At 45.3% G+C, this 19,131-nt stretch overlaps 1 protein-coding gene across 1 annotated transcript in view; it reads right to left on the minus strand.

The window, feature by feature from the left end:
* Window positions 1-19,131, minus strand: part of LOC138785307 (tRNA (32-2'-O)-methyltransferase regulator THADA-like) — a 41,461-nt gene that overhangs the window by 18,023 nt on the left and 4,307 nt on the right. The window contains exons 4-13 of the mRNA XM_069961122.1: window positions 10,272-10,299; window positions 9,627-9,775; window positions 8,173-8,295; window positions 7,563-7,683; window positions 6,862-7,007; window positions 5,595-5,676; window positions 5,372-5,430; window positions 3,481-3,678; window positions 2,595-3,261; window positions 1,014-1,166 (exon numbers count right to left, since the gene is read on the minus strand). Of these exons, the coding sequence (XP_069817223.1) occupies window positions 1,014-1,166; window positions 2,595-3,261; window positions 3,481-3,678; window positions 5,372-5,430; window positions 5,595-5,676; window positions 6,862-7,007; window positions 7,563-7,683; window positions 8,173-8,295; window positions 9,627-9,775; window positions 10,272-10,299 (1,726 nt within the window). The remainder of the gene's footprint in view (window positions 1-1,013; window positions 1,167-2,594; window positions 3,262-3,480; window positions 3,679-5,371; window positions 5,431-5,594; window positions 5,677-6,861; window positions 7,008-7,562; window positions 7,684-8,172; window positions 8,296-9,626; window positions 9,776-10,271; window positions 10,300-19,131) is intronic.

The raw sequence follows: 19,131 nt of genomic DNA on the forward strand, positions 1-19,131 counted from the left end.
GCAGATTTGCAATGATCCAGAAATTGTTCACTTATGCCTCTATGGTACCCCCATCACTATTCTATCCTGTTAGGTTTATAGCAGAGGGGGTAAAATGATACAGCAAAGGTACATAAAAGGTATGGTTTATGCAAGCAGATTTGTCACGACCCGACTCCCAGAGCTGTGCAGGCTGTGGCTGCTGGAGAGGATGATGGCAGGGGGATGCTCAGTGTCCCTCCAGTGCCCTGTGTCCCTCAGTGTCCCTCTGCCATCATCCTCTCCAGCAGCCACAGCCCGCACAGCTCTGGGAGTCGGGTCGTGATATCACCGTGTTATCCAGGAAGTGACATCACCATATTATCCAGGAAGTGACATCACCATGTTATCCAGGAAGTGACATCACCATGTTATCCAGGAGGTGAAGCCTTGATGCAGTAGTAAGTGCAAGGAAAAAAGCCCTTTATAAGTATTTCCCGTAATAAGTGTATATTGGGGATTTGTATAACTTTTGGGGGGCAATACAATACTTTAATAAAAATTTTCGCCAGATTTCTCCTTTAAGTGGAAGAAGTCAATGAACAACCCTTTTAGTTTTACATATTTGTTAATGCTGTGGCCTCAAAGTTTAATCTTTTTTTTTTACACATAATTTGAAAACAAAAGGAAAACTAACAGCACAGATATGCATATATCCGTGCTGCAAGTTTCCCGATGCCATCACATCTGCAGTGTATACTTACCAGCGCTGCTGTGTGATCTGTCATCTTAGCCTTCTTTTTCCGAGGTTGACAGTGCCACAGATTGCGGGTCTGTGACATTCAGATCCTGTCTCATTGTCTAGTTGTCACTGTATTCAGGCTGCCGCCTCCTGAATGAATCAAGACACAGCAGCGGCTGGAGATGGGAACGGCAGCGCTGATGGTAAGTATGCACTGTTGATGTGATTGGCATCTGGAAACTGTCAGCACGGATATATGCATGATACAGGGATCGGTCGCACACGAACCTAGTAAATTCTACCCAGTACTCACGTGGGGGTTGTCCCTTCTTCTTTTGTGGGCTCCAACAGTCAGTAAAAGTTTCCAGCACAGAGCAAAGTGTGATCAAGGCAGAACAACGCCGCTGATAATTCCCCGAAGTGGTCAAGGATGAAACACTCAGACGAAACATCCAATCCGTGAACTCTGATGCAGTAAATAAAGATAAGAAACATACATAAATATGCTTGACATGCAAGTGTTAGTAATGGCATCTAAATTATAATAACCTCCCTAATTCAAAAGCATGTTTGTTAAAAATTACTCCAATATTAATTGAAATTGTTGATACAATGATATTGGGAAATTAAATCTATTCATCCTGGATTTCCAGGTGTTTTTCCACTGAAGGAAGCAAATGCAAATTGCTAAAATGCCGCACTTACCGTCTCGCTGTCATCGCATGTAATACCACCGGCAACGAGCAGGGAAAGGGGAGCAAGCAAGTGCTGACCGCACAGGTTGGCCTTCGTCTGCTGATTAGCCCGTGTAATAGGGCCCTCAGCCTCCTTGATTCCAGGATCAGCAAGTCATCTCTGATCTCGACTGATAAGAACACTTTGGTATATGCTAGCTATATATTATACTATTCCAAGGCTATGTTTACATACAGTTTTGAAACCATAAAAGGTAATTTTACAGTTCAAAAAACTGCTGTATATTTACTACTGAACTACACTATTGGCGAAACTGATCTTTGCAGCTGTAAGGTAGACATACTGCAATGTATATGTAAATGTACGAAAGCTTGTTGTATGACGCACTGTTGTACAACATGACCTAAACTCTAATAGAAGTCATTACTGAACTCCTAAGATCTGCTCTTATCAGAAGATATAGCCACAGAGAGATCAAGGCAGCGCGATCCACTTCCCGACCATGAAGTCCGTCAATATTCTCAGTGTAAGTCTATAAGAAAATATTGATGAAATAAGTAGCCAGCTGGTGAGAGGATCGTACTACCGTGATCTCTCCTGCTATATCTTCTGATCAGAGCAGGTGTCAGCAGTAAGAACCACTGTGGGCAATAACTTTTGGGCTATGTTCACACTACGTATATTTCCAGCCGTAGTGCGAACCGCAAATATACGCCCGTAGTTTTGAGGTTGATGCATACGCTTGGAAGTATACGATTTCCGGTCGCACAATGCACACTACGTATGAGCTTACGGCCGGATCGTATACGACGCCGTGAAAAATGAACAAGACCATCGTTGGCGGCCGGAACTGTTCCAACTCACGGCTGTGAATTTTAATGCGGTCCCGTACGAAGTACTTATTTCAGCCAAATTAAACTTGATTTTTAGATCCAAAAGGTTCTGTGTGTTTTATTGGGCTGGGCGAAGATTTTCAAGTAAATGACCTGTTTCAGATCTCTTCGAAACAAGCTAGGGAAGCATAACTGTACTACGGGCGTATGTTCGTGGTGCGTACGCATGTTCGCAATCCGGCCGCATGTCTATTTTTCCCACGGCCGGACATATACGTAGTGTGAACATAGCCTTGGGATTTATAATGACATGTCAAAAGTTATTTTTAGTGACCGTGCTCATTTAACTTATATACAGCTCTTACCAATTGCCATGGCCACAGTTTTCTCCTCAGTATGTCCCTTGCGGAGGGCAGACATGGCTGCATCCCGAAGCCTCTCCAGAGCTCTGCGTAGCACTGCCTGTAGCTGTTGTCGAAAGCCTGGGTTGTCACAGCCCATATTGTAAGGCAGATATTTTTTAAGAAGTTGCAGCTCATCAGAGGAAGGGGGTTGGTTAGTCTTCGGACCGCAGCACAGAAAACTCATTGCGTCCAGACGTACTCCATCATCAGCAGATTCCAGACACAGCCGCAGCCTCTCCTCTGCTTCCACTACTTGACCCAGGACTACTTTCTGTGCCCGTGCAAGGCTGATCCAGCCACGGAGATGTGGATTGTTTAACCCACACAGTTGTTTAGCTAGCAATCTGGATGAGCCACTAAATGTGCGCAAGGTACAGGGGAGTATGTGAGTAGCAGTATTGTTTTGCAGACCGCAGTCTGTGGAACTTAATGCACCAGAAAGGGGTGCAAGCCAAATCTCTGCCCAATGTTTACCCAGCTCCTCTTCATTCACGGTTCCCTCCTGAACCCACTCTTGTTTTTGCAAATGAAGAAGGGTGCGGTAAGTCTCCGCAGCTGGCGGGCACAGGTAGTTAGTAGCCAAACAAGAAAACAGGTGGGATGGAAGCAAAGGATACAGAGCCAAAGCCTGTAAGAAAAAAAAGCAAATCTGTCAACCTACAACCATTCACTGGTCTGACATAATACGGAAATACGTCAACAGCCTCTTGTAAGAACATAATATATGTGAATTTCCTAAAAAGCAGGTGAATACTTATAATATACAATATGTCTACTGTCCAAACTAAAGAATTAGTCAAAACCAAATATTTCATAGCTTAAAAAAAAAAAAAAAAAGAGTTCTGACCTTCTTCGATCCAAGGAATGGTAACAGGGCACAGAGTACAGTATATCTTGACCGAGACTGCCAGGAGATTTCTGTGATTTTCTGCAGTAGATTTAGCAGCAAGGTCTCTTCCATTCCTGCCAAGAGCTGACACTCCTGACGGTGAATGTGCAAACAGTGCTGGAAGCAGCTGAGCATCAGTGCTGTCATCCCGTCCACCTGTGCAGGAATAAGGTTACAGAGCACCTTTGTTATATAAAATGGTTGGAATAATTTAAAGGCTTAAAGAGTGCCCGTCATTAAAAATATCTTTTGACATGTCATCAGGCCTGTGAAACATTATTGATCGCAGCAGGTCACACTAATGAGACCTGCTGTGATCAGGAGATATAACCGGGGAGAGGACATGGCAGCAACAAGATCCACTCCCTGGTCACCAATTTCGACAATGTAGCCTCATTGACTTACATTGTTGAAATTGTCCATTAGAGAGATATGGCAGGGAAGTGGATTGCTCTGCTGCCAGACTCTCTCCCCGGCATTATAGTAGTACCTCGGTTCTCAAACTGTATTTTCAAAGAAAGTTTGCTTTGGTTCTCAAACACTTTTTGGCCCCCCAGTTTTAAAGTACTCGGTATCTGAAAGTTTTTGGGAGCGTGGATGGTAGGTTGTACCTGGTGAGATTAGCAATGGTGAGGCTTCACATACAGTACAGTACTATATAAGACTGCTGGAGTGCATATACAGTACAGTAGTAGTACAGTCAGTGCACCACCATCTCCCATCCTGTACAGTGCTGGGGTGGGGGGCACTATACAGTAAAGGAGGAGTGAGGAGCTGGTGACTACTGTACTATAATTGATAGTTTTGTTAAATGTTTCTTGTGTATAATGTCCTGTACAGAATATACTGGGCACTTTTCAATGTAATATATGGGTATTGTAAGTAATTATTGGAGGGTGCTGAAACCAATTAAAAACATTTACATTATTTCCTGCTCGGTTTTCAAACTTCCTTCTGGAACCAATTATGTTCGAGATCCGAGGTACCACTGTATCTTGTAATTAGTGGGTCTCAGCAGTGAAACCCCATGTGATCGATAACTTTTGACATGACTAATGATAAGTCAAAAGTTAGTTTTAACAACAAAGACTCTTTAAGGAAACATCACAGGACTACCAGCACCACACATTGAGATATTTCATATGGCAAATCAAAAGAAAAGCTGGCTCTAATAGTAACATACAATTTTCTGGACAGATAGAATAAGGGTCCTATTCCACGGGCTGAGGAGGGCCCGATCAACGATGTAAACGAGCGGCGATCTGCTAGATCGCCGCTCGTTTACTGGGCCTATTCCATGGCCCGATGATAGTTGAGCGAGGGCTGCAAGGACATCCATCGTTACCGATGTCCTTGCAGCATCATACATTACCTGGCTGCAGGGCTTGTCCTCCGCTCCGTCTCCTCCCCGGGTCCCCCGCGCTCTATCTTCCGAATGGCCGGTTAGCTGACAGGCCACACTCAGCCAATCACAGGCCGCGGCGGTCCCGGCCTGTGATTGGCTGAGCACTCCGTCAGCTGACCGGCCATTCAGAAGATAGAGCGTGCGGGACCCAGGGATGAAGACAGCGCAGAGAAGAAGCCTGGACAGGTAATGTATGATGATGCTGCTGTTTCTTCTCAAATCGTCGGTCGCCCGCCGCGCACCGCTATTCAACCGTAGCGATGCGCGGTGGGGGAACGATGATTTTAGGTCTGGCCCTAAATGAACGATCAGCCGATGACACGATCATCGGCTGACCGCTCTCTCTATTTCACCGAACGATAATCGGCCGAATCGGGCCAAATGGGGGCCGGTCCGGCCGATTATCATTACTGTGGAATAGGGCCCTAAGACAATCATTATTACCTGCATTTCAGCACCAATCCATAAAACATTCACCACACGAGAAGCAGTGTCTTTGGCTTCTGTAAAGAAAAAAGCCCCTTGGACTCTTAGCAGCGCAGTGAGATGCTCCCGTACTCGCTGTAACCAGAGACAGAGCACTATATAGAAAGGAGGAACAATAAGTCATTTTTTTCTTTTACTTTTGAAATCCCTGCTGAAACCTATGATTCTTTGGATATTTTACCTTGAAAACTGTAAAATGGTTCAACCTGCTGCTCACATAGGCGGGCTACAGCAGGAAACAGACACTCCAGCAGGGTCATACTCTAAGGATGGACAAAATACACAGGGAAAATACTGGTCATAAACAGGTACATCAATATACTACATGGTATTTATAGTTCATCTAGATTCTGAAGGACCGAGATTTATATTGAGAGACAATAAATATGTGGCAGTATTTTCATGGGTCACATTTCTTTTTCCTATTTAAAACCCATAGTAATGGATTTTGTTGTAGATCCGCAGAATTTGTGCAGCAAAGTCCAAAACAATACAAATTCATTGGATTTTGCCATCCTCTTTGAAGTCAAGAGGTAAAATCTAAAATACATGTTGCAGAATTTAAAAACATGCAAATTAGGTTGATTTCCATTTGGATTTGCTGCTTAAAGGAGAAGTTTGGCGAAATCAAAAACTACAGTGCAGACAGGGGGGTGGGGAACATCATAAAGAAGACACATCACCCCCCCGCAGAGACACATCACCAGCTTTTGGTGTGACGCTGGAACTCATTTCTTCTGGCTTCCTTCTATCTCACGGCTTCCTGCTAAGTATCTAACCTGGCGGATGGTTTGCCGCCTTAGTCAGGCAGTGACTGCAGAGGTGTCCCGCCCGAGGCACTGACTGGCTGATCAGGCGATCCATCAGCCGGGTTGTAACATTGCAGGAGGGAGAGCTGGAGAAGGCTGTCAGGAGTCCAGGAGCAGGCACAGGGACAGGTAAGTATACATTCTTTATTATGTTCCTCACCCCACTGACTGCACTGTGGTTTTTAATTTTACCAGACTTCTATAAAATCTCATCCAGGCTCCCGTAGTCCTCCATAGAAGATGTGGGAGCATCTGTGGCACAATGTCCCATGTCTGGTGGTATTAAGGAGTAAAGTGGCAAATCTCCTTCATATTATTACTGGAGTAACAATACATAACAACTCTATCTCATCGGTTTTCTCTCTCAAGTCCTCGGAGAGAGCTCTGGCCTACTTATTGCTTATCGCAGCCAGAACAGTGTCATCAAGGTGATGGAGGAATTCCAAAGCACCAACACTGATCCGGATGGAAGAATTTGTGGTGGCTTCCTATCACCGCTCTGAGCACCATGGACTTGTTTGGCGGCCTTGCCTGTTCTTTCTTTCCTCGCCCCTCTACAGGCTGTCTCACTGAACACAAAGCAATGCTGTTAGTTACCCTTTAAAAGAAAAAGGGTAATTTATTAATTTATTACATTACCTTGGCCGAAGAATATAATATACAGGTGAGAAGATCTCCGCGACCACAGGTTAGGAGCCCTCGTAATACTGCTATCAATCCCACTTCATTGGTCGTGTGTCTATAGTCAGACACATGCAACTTTCCAAACTGTAAGTCACCACTGGCTGCAAGGCATTTATAAAAGAAATATATAGTGAAATTGACCTTGAAATATACACAGGTAAAACTTTATAAGTGAAAAGTTGATATAAGTTTGAGGGGGGAGTGGGAGCTGGAGACCTTTGTGAGAAATATAATTACTTTTTTTTCTGCCAAAGGTTTCGGGACAAAAGGCAAACCCATATCCCATACCATGAATCTGTTACAGGGGTTTGACATTGGGAACAAACTGGTACTCTACTAGGGAAGTAGAAGGGGGGCTGGGATATTAAAATGAATCTGTCAGTTACAAGTGACATTCTAAACTGCTGACACTGTTACATAGCTGTTAGGGCAAGGAGACACATGGTACCTTACATATACAGTATCCGTCTGTGCTTACCCAAAATAGAAAAATGCTTTTATTCTTCAGTTCACAGGGCTAAAGAGGCTTTCCAAAGTCCCTGAATTGCCTCAAGCTGGAATGTCCCCCCCCCCCCTTGATTTACAGTCAGCTGGAAGATAAGCCCTTTGCAGCTCTTTTGGTAAAAGGGTTTCTAGTATATCTTCCAATTCCTCACCAACTTCAAAGTGCTGTACTAGGTGCATTGCAGCTTGAGCAGCATTCTCCACATCTGGTCCTGTGTTTGCCAGGGCGGCCAAAGCTGTGCCAGCTAATAACCGGGCATCACGGCTGATATTCTATAAAAAAAAAAATATAGAAAAAAAAAAGTAATTAAAAGCAGACATACATAACAAAACAGCACAAGTACAATACAATAGCACAAGTGATCAATTGCTTAGGCAGGGATTTTTGACCCCAATAACTAGGATACAGAAACATGTCACGTGGGTGTTTGATTTCATTTAAAAAATAATAAAATCATTTATTGAGATTTACCCTGGAGACACTTAAGGCCCCTAGAGTCAGTTTTCTGTGGCCGCTATTCAGTGAATAGCGGCCGCAGCAAACCCTGTCAGTTCACACAATGAAGCGAGCGGCTACAGCCGCATGCTCCATTGTGTGCTGATGCGGGTGCGCATGGATGTGCCCACATCAAAACTCAGCAGCACTAAAGATCATCCAGCCGGTACTGCCGTATCGGCCGGGATGATCTTTTCTCGGAACGACCGGTCTCATACTACGTGACATGTGACCATAGCCTAATAAAGTATTCAAACATTTAATACCTGGTCTGTAATTATATGAAGGAGTGATCCCAGTATGCTTTCCACAGGGTTTGGAATAGAGGCAGAATCCCATACTAGTGGGCTAATACTGTCAGCAAACTCTCTGAACAGCTGAAGGCACAACTGGAGGGAACACAAGTATACGGCATGACCATTTAAATATACAGTACACATGCACAAGTTTCTGTGCTAAAAAATAATTTGAGTACATGAACTGTTTAAAACGCAATAAAAATTGACAGTAAAAACCAATCTAGTAGACACCTGCATATAAAATGTAAGCACAGAAAAACCAACCATACAGCCCATGCAGCTATTACTTTAAAAACGTATGTTTGACGTATACGGGCCTGGCATATGCCAAAAGGGCACTCTTGGCATATACTGGGTAAATGGAATCCCTGTGGGATACATTTGTTTATGTGCATGGAGGTAAAGCAGTAATCACGTGTACAACAACTACATAACATGGCATAAGAAATAAACTACAGTAGTCACCTCAATTGGTATTTCGAAACCCAAGGATGTATATACTGTGTCATGTGTACTATGTCAGCATTACTCTTCTCTCATGCATTATAAACAATAGTGAAGCTCCCTGTTTTCCATACAATCACACTAGCATAAAGAGACTCTGTCAGTAGGTTTATGCTGTCCTATCGAGAAGTAGCCTAAGGCTAGGTTCACACTGCGTTTTTTTTCATCCGTTTTTTCCAAAAAAAGGATGAAAAAAACAGATGCACACTTCCATTGAAAAAAAAAACGGATCAAAATGAATCAGTTTTTTTTGATGGACACAAAAACGTAGCTAACACTATTTTTGTGTCTGTTAAAAAAAACGGATCCATTTGATCCTTTTTTTAACAATGGAAGTCAATGGAAAAGCGGATCAAAACAGATGCACACAAATGCATCTGTTTTTTTTCATCAGTTTTTCATCCGTTTTTTTGCAAAAAATGGATGAAAAAAACGCAGTGTGAACCTAGCCTAAATTAGTGACAGAGAAGCTGAACAGAATAATGTATCACTTACATTGTTCTGTGCAGCTGATCCAGATATATCCTCTTGAATAACAGGTATAATAAGTAGTCCTCTCCATTATGTGCATGAGCCCAGTAGTTCTGAATATTCATGAGCACGAGCACACACTGCCCACCAGCTGCTGAGTGGCAGTTATCTATCCATGCTGTGTATGTGAAGGCAACTGTCAATCACCAGCTGGAAGGCGGGGGAGGGGTGCGGCAAGAATCCTATTCTCCTGCATATTAGGAGAACGGCTGAACAGAATGATGTAAGTAATACACCTATCTGTTCAGCATTTCTGTCACTAGTTTATGCTGCCCTCATTTGAAGCCACATAAATCTAATGACAGATTCCCTTTAAACATTAAAAAGTTGACATTTACATGTAAGACTAGTAGCAATGCACATTTTGATACAGCTTTTCGCTTTACCTTAACACTGAGATGATAGTAGTCAGAAAGTTGAGCAAACTCTCCTTGCATCATTGAAGAAAATGTTGAAGAGATTTTTGAAAGTAAAGCTTGTAGATTTTTTTCTAAATATGTTTTTCCAGACGAGCTTCCTTCCAAATACATACATACTGCATAGACAAAAACAGTCTGCAATTACTACACGTGACAATAAAATAAAAATGGAGAAAGTACTTAGAGAAGATCAAAGAGCTAGAGAAAGTAATGCCCCCATACACATTAGTCAAAGGTCAGACAAACCTGGCTTTTTTTAGCAGGACCAGCTGACTAATGTGTAATTTGGCCTCCTGATTCCTTCCCAACATATGCTGTTAGAGAATAAAAGAATCAGGCATGTTGGATTTAAACTGCTTGACCCTTTTGTGTTTAGGGAGATAAGCCACCACCAGAGCTGCCTGGCAGCAGCTTACCTGCCCTCTGAAAACAGGAACATTCATTTGAAAGAATGTTTGTGTGAATGGAGGACTTAGGAAAGATAGACACTCAAATGAGCATTCAGCAGACAGCTGATGAGGGTTTATGGGCACCTTAACATGTACGATTCTAGTCAGGTAGGAGTAGGACCTATGTTATCAATAAGGAGGGGTATATATATCGGTGTCCTACCTGTCTGCAGTTCAACAACCTCGAACACCTATGATTTAAAATAACAAAATGAAAAGGATTTATAGGGTTAGCCACATATTATCATTTCGGGGTAATTAATCCCCAGAAAATAACTCTAATTATAAATGTACAGACCCATACCCACTTTGGCCAACAGATCACACAATAGGCTTCTCCATACTAACACTGGTGGATCAGAGATGGACTACTGGTGTCTGACACCAGGACTACATAAGCTTACCACTAGAAATGTGCTCCATGAATCGATTTTGACAGTGACAAAATAAGCGGTCATATCCTTTTGCAATAAACAGACAAAGGTTTTTTTTCTAGTCCTGGAAAATCCCTTTTATTCTATTGTTAGGTTTATGCTGCCCTATTTGAGGGAGCAACATGGAGTCTGTTCTCCTGCATAACAGGAAAGCAGCAAAACGATACAAGTGACAGATTTACTTTAAAGTGTCACTGTCATTTTTTATTTTTTTTGCAGAAATCAATAGTCCAGGCGATTTTAAGAGACTTTGTAATTGTGTTTATTAGGCAAATATGCATTCAAAAAGACTTTCCCGAGACCCCCCCCCCCCCCCCCCCCCCCCCCGCCACCCCCCTCCTCTCTCTAATTCACTGCTCATTATCAGGAAATCTGGACTTTTACATCAGTTGGGCCCTGTGTAACCTATGGAGAGGGGAGGGAGTCGGCCGCAGAGAACAAACAAAGGATAACACAGCGGAAGCTGTGTGAAAGCCGGTATTCAGAGGTCAGAGAGGTCAGTGCTTCAGAGGAGATAGCCCGGTGATGTAGCTGTAAATTAACTCTTTGTTGTCCTGTTTTGGTGCCTCATCTCCCTCCACCCCTCCCCTCTCCATAGAAAACAATGAAGACAGGGGGAGGGGGGTTCAAACTGCTTTTTCATGATAAAAATGCATTTTTCAGCTAATAAACCCAATTACAAAGTTTCTTGAAATCGCCTGTACTATTGATTTCTGAAAAAAAAAAAAAAATGTAAACGACAGTGACACTTTAAATAAAAGATCCTTTCAATTGCTGCAGCAAATGATACACAGAAATGCTCCGTATGTATCTGCCCTGTCACTTCCTGATCCTTGCATGGAACCTAACTCCATCTCACAATAGAGACTGTATTCGGGCCCTATTACATTTAGCGATAATTTGCTGAATTAGGCTGATTCGGCAGATTATCGCTCCATGTAATAAGGACAACGATCAGAGGGAAAAAACGATCCGATGATCGTTGTCTTTTAAAATGTTTAAAAATCATCCGCCGCACATGACTTCATGCAATAGTGATGCGTGGGCAACGGCTGATGCTAAGGTAAAGACGAAAAAATACATTATACCTACCTGTCCAGGCTTCACCGGTGTCCTCTGACAGTTCTAAACCCGTTTTTGAAGTGACAGGTCGCTTAGACAATCACAGACAGTGGCGTTGACCAGTCTTGCTCAGTGATTGGCTGAGTGGCCTGTCATTTCATAGACAGGATTAGAAGTAAGCGGCTGCAGTGAGGGAACACAGGAACAATGCTGAAGGACACCAGGGGAGCCTGAACAGGTAAGTACATCAGGACTGCACGGACATCGCTAACTATATACAGGCCTTATTGTTTGATAATAGAGATGTGTATGGGCTCGGCAAGTGAGCACTGATCTAGCAAATCAGTGTTCGCTTCCAGTGTAATGTTAGGCCGTTTAATACAGCTCTTAGTCTATTAACATTTTCCTATCCATTAAAAGGGGCATTCCCAGCTTTTCCCAGCAATTCTAATTTCAGATATTAAAAGGGTACTCTGGCCACTAAAAGGGGTTGTCCAGCAAAAATCTTTTTCTTTCAAATCAACTGGTGTCCGAAAGTTATATAGATTTGTAAGTTACTTCTATTAAAAAATCTTAAGTCTTCCCATACTTATTCCCTTCTTTTTTTTTTTTTTTTTTTAAATTCTTTATTTAAATTGACGTCAGGCAAAAAAAGACATCGGAAACATCTCCGACAGTAGACATGAGTGAGAGACAATACTGCAATAGAGTTATTACATCAGCATATGACAGAATAAAAAGCGCAGCAGAAAGTGAAACCGCAGTTCCACTGAAATAAGGCCGACTGAAGGAGAAGCTCCAACCCCTCCGCCCAACGAACAACATTTCTTAGTGTATTATAAACAACATGTACACCACAAGCTCCAGGATCAAGATCCAGAGCCGTAGTGACGAGAAAAGAGAAAGATGGTCCCGAGGAGGGAAAGTAAGATAGGACAAAGTAAAAGGAGCAGATTAGCAAAAGAAAAAAGGAAAGGAGAAAAGAGAAAATAATTAAGTAAAGGCAAGGGAAGACTGAGAAACGAGGACAGGGATGGGGGGGGAATAGGAGGGGAAGGGGGGGGGGGATAGAGAACAGTCCGGGGCGGTGAGGGGGGGGGGGGGGGGGCCCAAACCCAGCGACCCAAGGGGCCTTCAGGGCCGACAGCGAGCAAGGCCTCAAGCTGAAGTGGAGTCTCTCAGTAGGTCTTTATAGGACTCAGTATCTTGAAATTGCATCCATGTAAACCAAATGCGTTTGAAGCGGTCTTCGTAGTGTAGGACACTGGAGGTCAGGTCCTCCATGTACATCAGGTCATTGACTTTGGACAGCCAGAGAGAGGGGGATGGGGGACCTTGCTTTTTCCATAACAAGGGAATACAAGAGCGTGCTGCCATCACCAGGAATTTAAGGAGAGAGCGCTTATATTCACGTAGAGGAATCTCGCAGTGATGGAGGAGAAAAAGCGCCGGGCCCATGGGCAGGGTGAGACCAGTCACTTCTCGTATCACCCTAATAACTGTGTTCCAGAATGGAGAGAGAACTGGGCAGTCCCAGAATATATGCATCAATGTACCCTCAGCAGTCCCACATCGCCAGCACAACGGGTCTACCGACGGCATTAGGGCATGAAGCTTTGCAGGGACTCGGTACCACCGAGATAGCAGTTTATAGCCAGCTTCCTGGAATCTGGAGCTGATTGACGACTTATGGGCCAAACAGAAAATACGCGTACGCTGTTCCGCAGTGAAGGTAATCTGCAAGTCCGCTTCCCATTTAGCCATAAAATCAGGGATGGGTTCTTCGGGTGAGGACAGTAAGAGCTGGTACGTGATGGAAAGGGTATGTCTAAGAGGTCTCTTTTCAAGACAAAGAGTCTCGAAAGAGGTGAGAACCCTCGTAACCTGTGGGGGTGTGGGGAGAGAGGAAAGATAGTGACGAAGTTGCGCGACCCGAAAATGACCCAAAGGACAAGGGTCATCCCATGTCAAGAGCGTGCTGGTATCAACCCATGAACTCCCAGATAGGAAATCTGTGATCCTGCATTTCCCCGCCGCTACCCACCGTCTGAAAACCGGATCAGTAAAGCTTGGCGGAAAATTTGGATGGCCCAAGATGGGAGCCAGGGGGGAATGCACATCAAAGAAACACTGTCGTAACACCCTATCCGCACAAATTTTCAATGTGGGTCCTATGGTCGGGTGTGTCTTCAGAGAGGAAATGGCCGGGCAAGTGATCCATGGGATCACCTGGAGGGGAACCTGAGAGGACGCCTGTTCTATCCAGATCCAGGGTTTCGTATTCGAGTTTCTACACCAGTCTAGCACATGTGTCAAGTGTGAAGCTAGGTAGTAGCGTCTAAGGTCTGGAAGTCCGATCCCTCCCTGCTCCTTGGGTCTAAATAACGTCTTCCTCTTAATTCTAGCAGGTTTATTTCCCCAGATAAACCGGGTTTGAATGGATGTGAGAGAGCGAAGGAAAGCAGTAGGGAGAAGCACTGGCACACATTGAAATAGAAAGAGCAACCGTGGCAGAATGTTCATTTTAAATATTGCACAGCGGCCAAACCAGGTGTGCAAACCTTTTGACCACTTTGCACAATCAGCAGCAATCCTAGAGAGGAGTGGGGGGTAATTGCGACGGTATAAATCTGCGACATTAGGGGTCAGGATAACCCCTAGGTATTTAATGACATCGTCTGACCATTTAAAACTGAATTTAGGTCGAAGCTGAGTCACCATAGCATCCTCTAAAGTGATATTAAGGGCCTCCGATTTGGAAAAATTTATTTTAAAATTGGATAGTCTCGCGTACGTGTCAAACTCCGTCATGAGGTTAGGCAGGGATATTAAGGGGCTGGTAACAAAGAACAATAAATCGTCGGCGTACGCCGCCACTTTGTAATGCTGACCTCGGATACACATGCCCGAGACATTTGGATTCGATCTAATGTAGCACAAGAAAGGCTCCAGGGTCAAAATAAAGATCAGGGGAGAGAGGGGACATCCCTGCCGCGTGCCGTTGTGTATGGTCAAGTCACCAGAGAGAATACCATTTGCCCTAACTTTAGCGGTGGGCGAGGCATATAGGGACAGTATCCAAGCCAGGAAAGATGGGCCCAGACCCAGGTGTTTAAGGGTCTCCTCCATGAAGGTCCAATTAACTCGATCAAAGGCTTTTTCTGCATCGGTTGAGAGAAGCAGCAAGGGGGATTTGGAGATGTTCGCCCTGTGGATCAAGTTAATGGCCTTCATGGTATTGTCTCTGGCCTCACGACCAGGCATAAAGCCAGTTTGGTCAGGATGGACCACCCTAGAAAGAAGTGGTGCAAGACGAGAGGCAAGAATTTTGGAAAATAATTTGAGATCTACATTGAGCAGAGAAATTGGCCTGTAATTGGCACATTCTGAGGTATCTTTCCCCGGCTTGGGTATGACTGCTATATGGGCTCTAGTGGCATCTAGCGGCAGTGAGGCCCCCTGAGTTAAAGAGTTAAATGCACTCAGAAAATGTGGGCTCAATTGTTCCAAAAAGGTTTTGTAGTACAACAGACCGAATCCATCAGGTCCCGGGGCTTTCCCTGTTTGTGTCTCTTTAATAGCTACCGCTAATTCACCAGCCGTAATAGGGGCTTCAAGTGCTTCAATGTCCTCATCTTTAAGTGGTTGCATACCAGATTGCGACACATATTGACGTATTTTATCACGGAATGCGGAATCCACTGTGGCAGGGTTAGTGGCGTCAGTGGCGTATAGACGAGAATAGAAAGATCTGAAGGCCTCTGCTATATCTAGGGAGGAGTGCACCTTGGAACGGGAGGAAGAGTGAATATGAGGGATGTAGGATTGCTGCTGTTGTGCTCGGAGTGCTCGCGCCAAAGATCTGCCACACTTATTTCCATGTTCGTAGAAGTGGCATCTACATCTGGCCAGGGTAGCCTTGGCTTTATGTGTCAGTGCCTTCCTCAGTCTCTCACGAACCTGCATTAAGGTGACCTTGAGGTCCTCCGAGGGGTTGGTCTTATGTTGCCTCTCCACCCCCCTAAGCTCCTCGAGCAGTTTTAGTATCTGCGTGGCCCTGCCTTTTTTAAGTCTGGCCCCATGTTTGATTAAAGTCCCCCTAGCCACACATTTATGGGCTTCCCACAAAATCCCTGGGGAGACGTCCTCAGTGGCATTCGTATGAAAATAGTCCGTCAGTGTTGCTTTCAAGTCACTAACTACAACTGTGTCTGACAGAAGGGATGAGTTCAGTTTCCATTGCCACTGCAGGGGGATGGGGCTGGGTAAGGAGAGCCTCATTGACACTAAAGCATGGTCAGAAAAGGTGATATTGTCTATGGAGGAGGCAGAGATTAGGTGAAGATCTCGATGGCGAATTAGGAAATAATCGAGTCTGGAGTACATATCTCTAGCAGGGGAGTAAAAGGAGAAATCTTTGTCTGTTGGGTGTAAAATCCTCCACACATCCATCAGTTGAAACTCCCTCAGGGCTGCATTAAACCGCCTACGAGTGGCGTATGTCAGATGTGACATCCCAGTGGAAGTATCAACTTTCGGGTCTAAGGCTATGTTTAGGTCCCCCCCCATCAGCAGCGTACCCTCTGCAAAGTCCTCAATCAGCTCCAGAAACCTATTGAAAGTCGCGTCTTGACCCGTGTTTGGCAAATAGAGCACCACTATAGTGTACATCAGTGTAGCAATGCGACCCTTGACCATAAGTAACCTTCCCTCACCATCACTGCGAGAGTCGACATATTCCCAGGGCACCAAACGTGACAACAAAACGCTCACCCCTCTGGCTTTAGTATCGGACGTATGACTGTGATATACATGGGGGAACCAGCCGTTAGAGAGTTTGAATTTGGCATCAGCTGTAATATGTGTTTCTTGGAGAAGCGCTACATGGATCTGTTTAGCTTTTAGGGTGTTTAAAAGAATGGATCTCTTACCCGGGTCATGTAGTCCCTTCACATTCAAGGTTCCCACCTGGAGTTCTGATAGCACGGACGTGGGCATGATGTCTAAAATCGGCAGAGGGGTCTCGGACTGTCCCGGGTAGGCCTCACAGGAAAGGGAGGAGAGGGAGTAGGGGAAGAGGGTAGACGAAGGGGAGGAGGAAGGGGGGAAGACGCAGAGGTGAAGGGAGATTAGATAAAGATAAAGAAAGGATCAGAAAAGAGAGATCAGAGAAATGTAGAATAACAAAACAAGACAGGCACTAAAGTGCACGTGGAACCAAGGTGGTCCACAAGAGAGTAGAGAGCAATGGAAAGCGACGGGTGGGAGCTCCGCCACCTCCGTACCTATACATTGGGAGAGCAAGACACAGTAAAATTAGAGTAAAGCAAACAGTGCAACAACGCATGTCGTATCCCACTCAGTAACCATTGAGGGGTTCCTGGACAAACCCAAATAACTGGGGGAGGGAAGGGGGGGTGGGGGGAGAGGGGAGGAGGGAGGGGGGGAGGGGAGGGAGGAGGGAGAGAGAGAACCCAGGGGGAAGGGGGCAACATAAGGTAAGCCAGCTTGCCGCTAGCGGACCCAACCAAATAAGCAAGTATATATTCTGAACAAATAACTGTCCCATTATCCCCATATATTGTCAGCAAATGGCGGCAGCGTATCTGACAACAGGCATATCTCAGCGCCGAATGACATCATGGAGAGTCTTTGAGGATTCTCGAGAAAGACAGTACATCAAGGCGGCAACACCAGCTGTCAGAGGGAATGGATCTGGAGTAGTTCCAAATGTAACGTTGTACTACGTCCCATACACTTCGCCTTAAGCCTCCTGCGGGAAGTTCTGAGAACGGTCTCTCGCCGGCATCCAAGGGACATCTACTGTGGCTTCCGGTCGGGGAACACGTGTCGAAAAACGTCTACGCCGATTTGGAGCATGTGGTGGGTCTTGTCGTCCCAGGGCTAGCCAGTTGGGTAGAGAGAAGGCAGGAATACCTAGAAATTGGAAGAGTGCTCCAGCATCCTCAGGACTGCGCAGCATGAAGGAAGATGAGTTTTTCCTGATGATGATGTGAAAGGGGTGACCCCATCTGTACGTGGCCCCAGATTCTCTGATCTTAGCTAGCAGGGGTTGCAGCAGCCTCCGCATGTACAGTGTACGAGCTGAAACATCAGGGTACAGACGTACTGTGCTTCCGTCAGGGATGTCATTGTCTAGGTCACGGACTGCTTTCAGGATCATTTCTTTATCAGTAAAATAATGTAGCCTGCACAGGACATCTCTCGGGCCCATATTTTCTCCAACATAAGCTCTTGAGACCCTGTGTACTCTATCAATTGTGAATGAGGCATCAGCAGGGCGATTTGTGAGTTGATTGAAAAGGCGAGTAACTCTGTTAGGAAGATCATCACCAGCAGGTATTTCAGGCAGTCCTTTAATCCGAATATTATTTCGGCGTCCCCTGTTTTCTTGATCATCTAAGTGCAGCGCCAGCGTCTGCATATGGCGCCTGTTCGCCTCAGCCTCCTGCTCCAATGCTGCCACCCTTGTATGTAATGCTGAGGTAGCAGATTCAGTAGCTGTGGCTCTGCTGGCTAATTGCTCCACTTCAGCTCTCACAGTTTCAATGGCTTGTTGTTGGGACAGCTCAATGCGCTGCACTACCGCATCTAAGTCACTTTTTGAGGGTAGAGCCTGAATAAGCTCTCTGAGAGCATATAGTTCTCCCTGCAGAGAAGATGGCTGCTGCGGCTGTGTGAGGGAGAAGGAGGCAGCCTGAGTTGCCGTCGTGCGCTGGGGCAATGGGTCACAGTCCCAGGGGAAGAGAGGAGAGGGAGTAGGGCTGGGGGAGCCCGAAGGCTGTTTCTCACTCTGTGCCCCCTGCGGAGGAGATGTAGTGAGGTCCTCACTGCTCTGTCCCGCACGTGTCGGCGCCATGTTGCTCGGCACGTGCGCCGCTGCCGTCTGGTGAGGGGACCGCCGGTACCTTTCAAAGTGGGAGCGGAGGGAGGATAATCGTGCCGACGGGTGCGGGGACTTCACCGGAGGTCTCTTGCGGCTGCCGGGCATGCCAGGGAAGGAAGGGGAGTCCAGGAACAGAGGTGGAAGGCGCTGAGGTACACGGAGCTCCCGTCGTGTGCGTCCTCACAGCGCCATCGCTAAGCCACGCCCCCCATACTTATTCCCTTCTGTATGTCCTGCAGGAAATGTTTTATTTCCTGTCTGACACAGCGCTCTCTGCTGACATCTCTGGCCGAGACAGGAACTGTCCAGAGCAGCAGCAAATCCCCATGGAAAACCTCTCCTGCTCTGGACAGTTCCTGTCTTGGCTAGAGAGGTCAACAGAGAGCACTGAGTCAGACTGAAAATAAAACGTTTCCTGCAAGACATACAGCAGCTAATAAGTATGGAAAGAATTGAGATTTTTTAAAAGAAGTAAATTACAAATCTATATAATTTTGTGACACCAGTTAATTTGAAAGAAAAAGATTTACACTGAATAACCCCTTTAAATTTTTATATATTGCTGTCCTTGCATAGAACATAATAAAGATCCTATTCTTACTTCACCACCCTCCCCCCAG

The sequence above is a fragment of the Dendropsophus ebraccatus genome, chromosome 3, assembly GCF_027789765.1.
Source record: "Dendropsophus ebraccatus isolate aDenEbr1 chromosome 3, aDenEbr1.pat, whole genome shotgun sequence".
Classification (NCBI taxonomy): domain Eukaryota; kingdom Metazoa; phylum Chordata; class Amphibia; order Anura; family Hylidae; genus Dendropsophus; species Dendropsophus ebraccatus.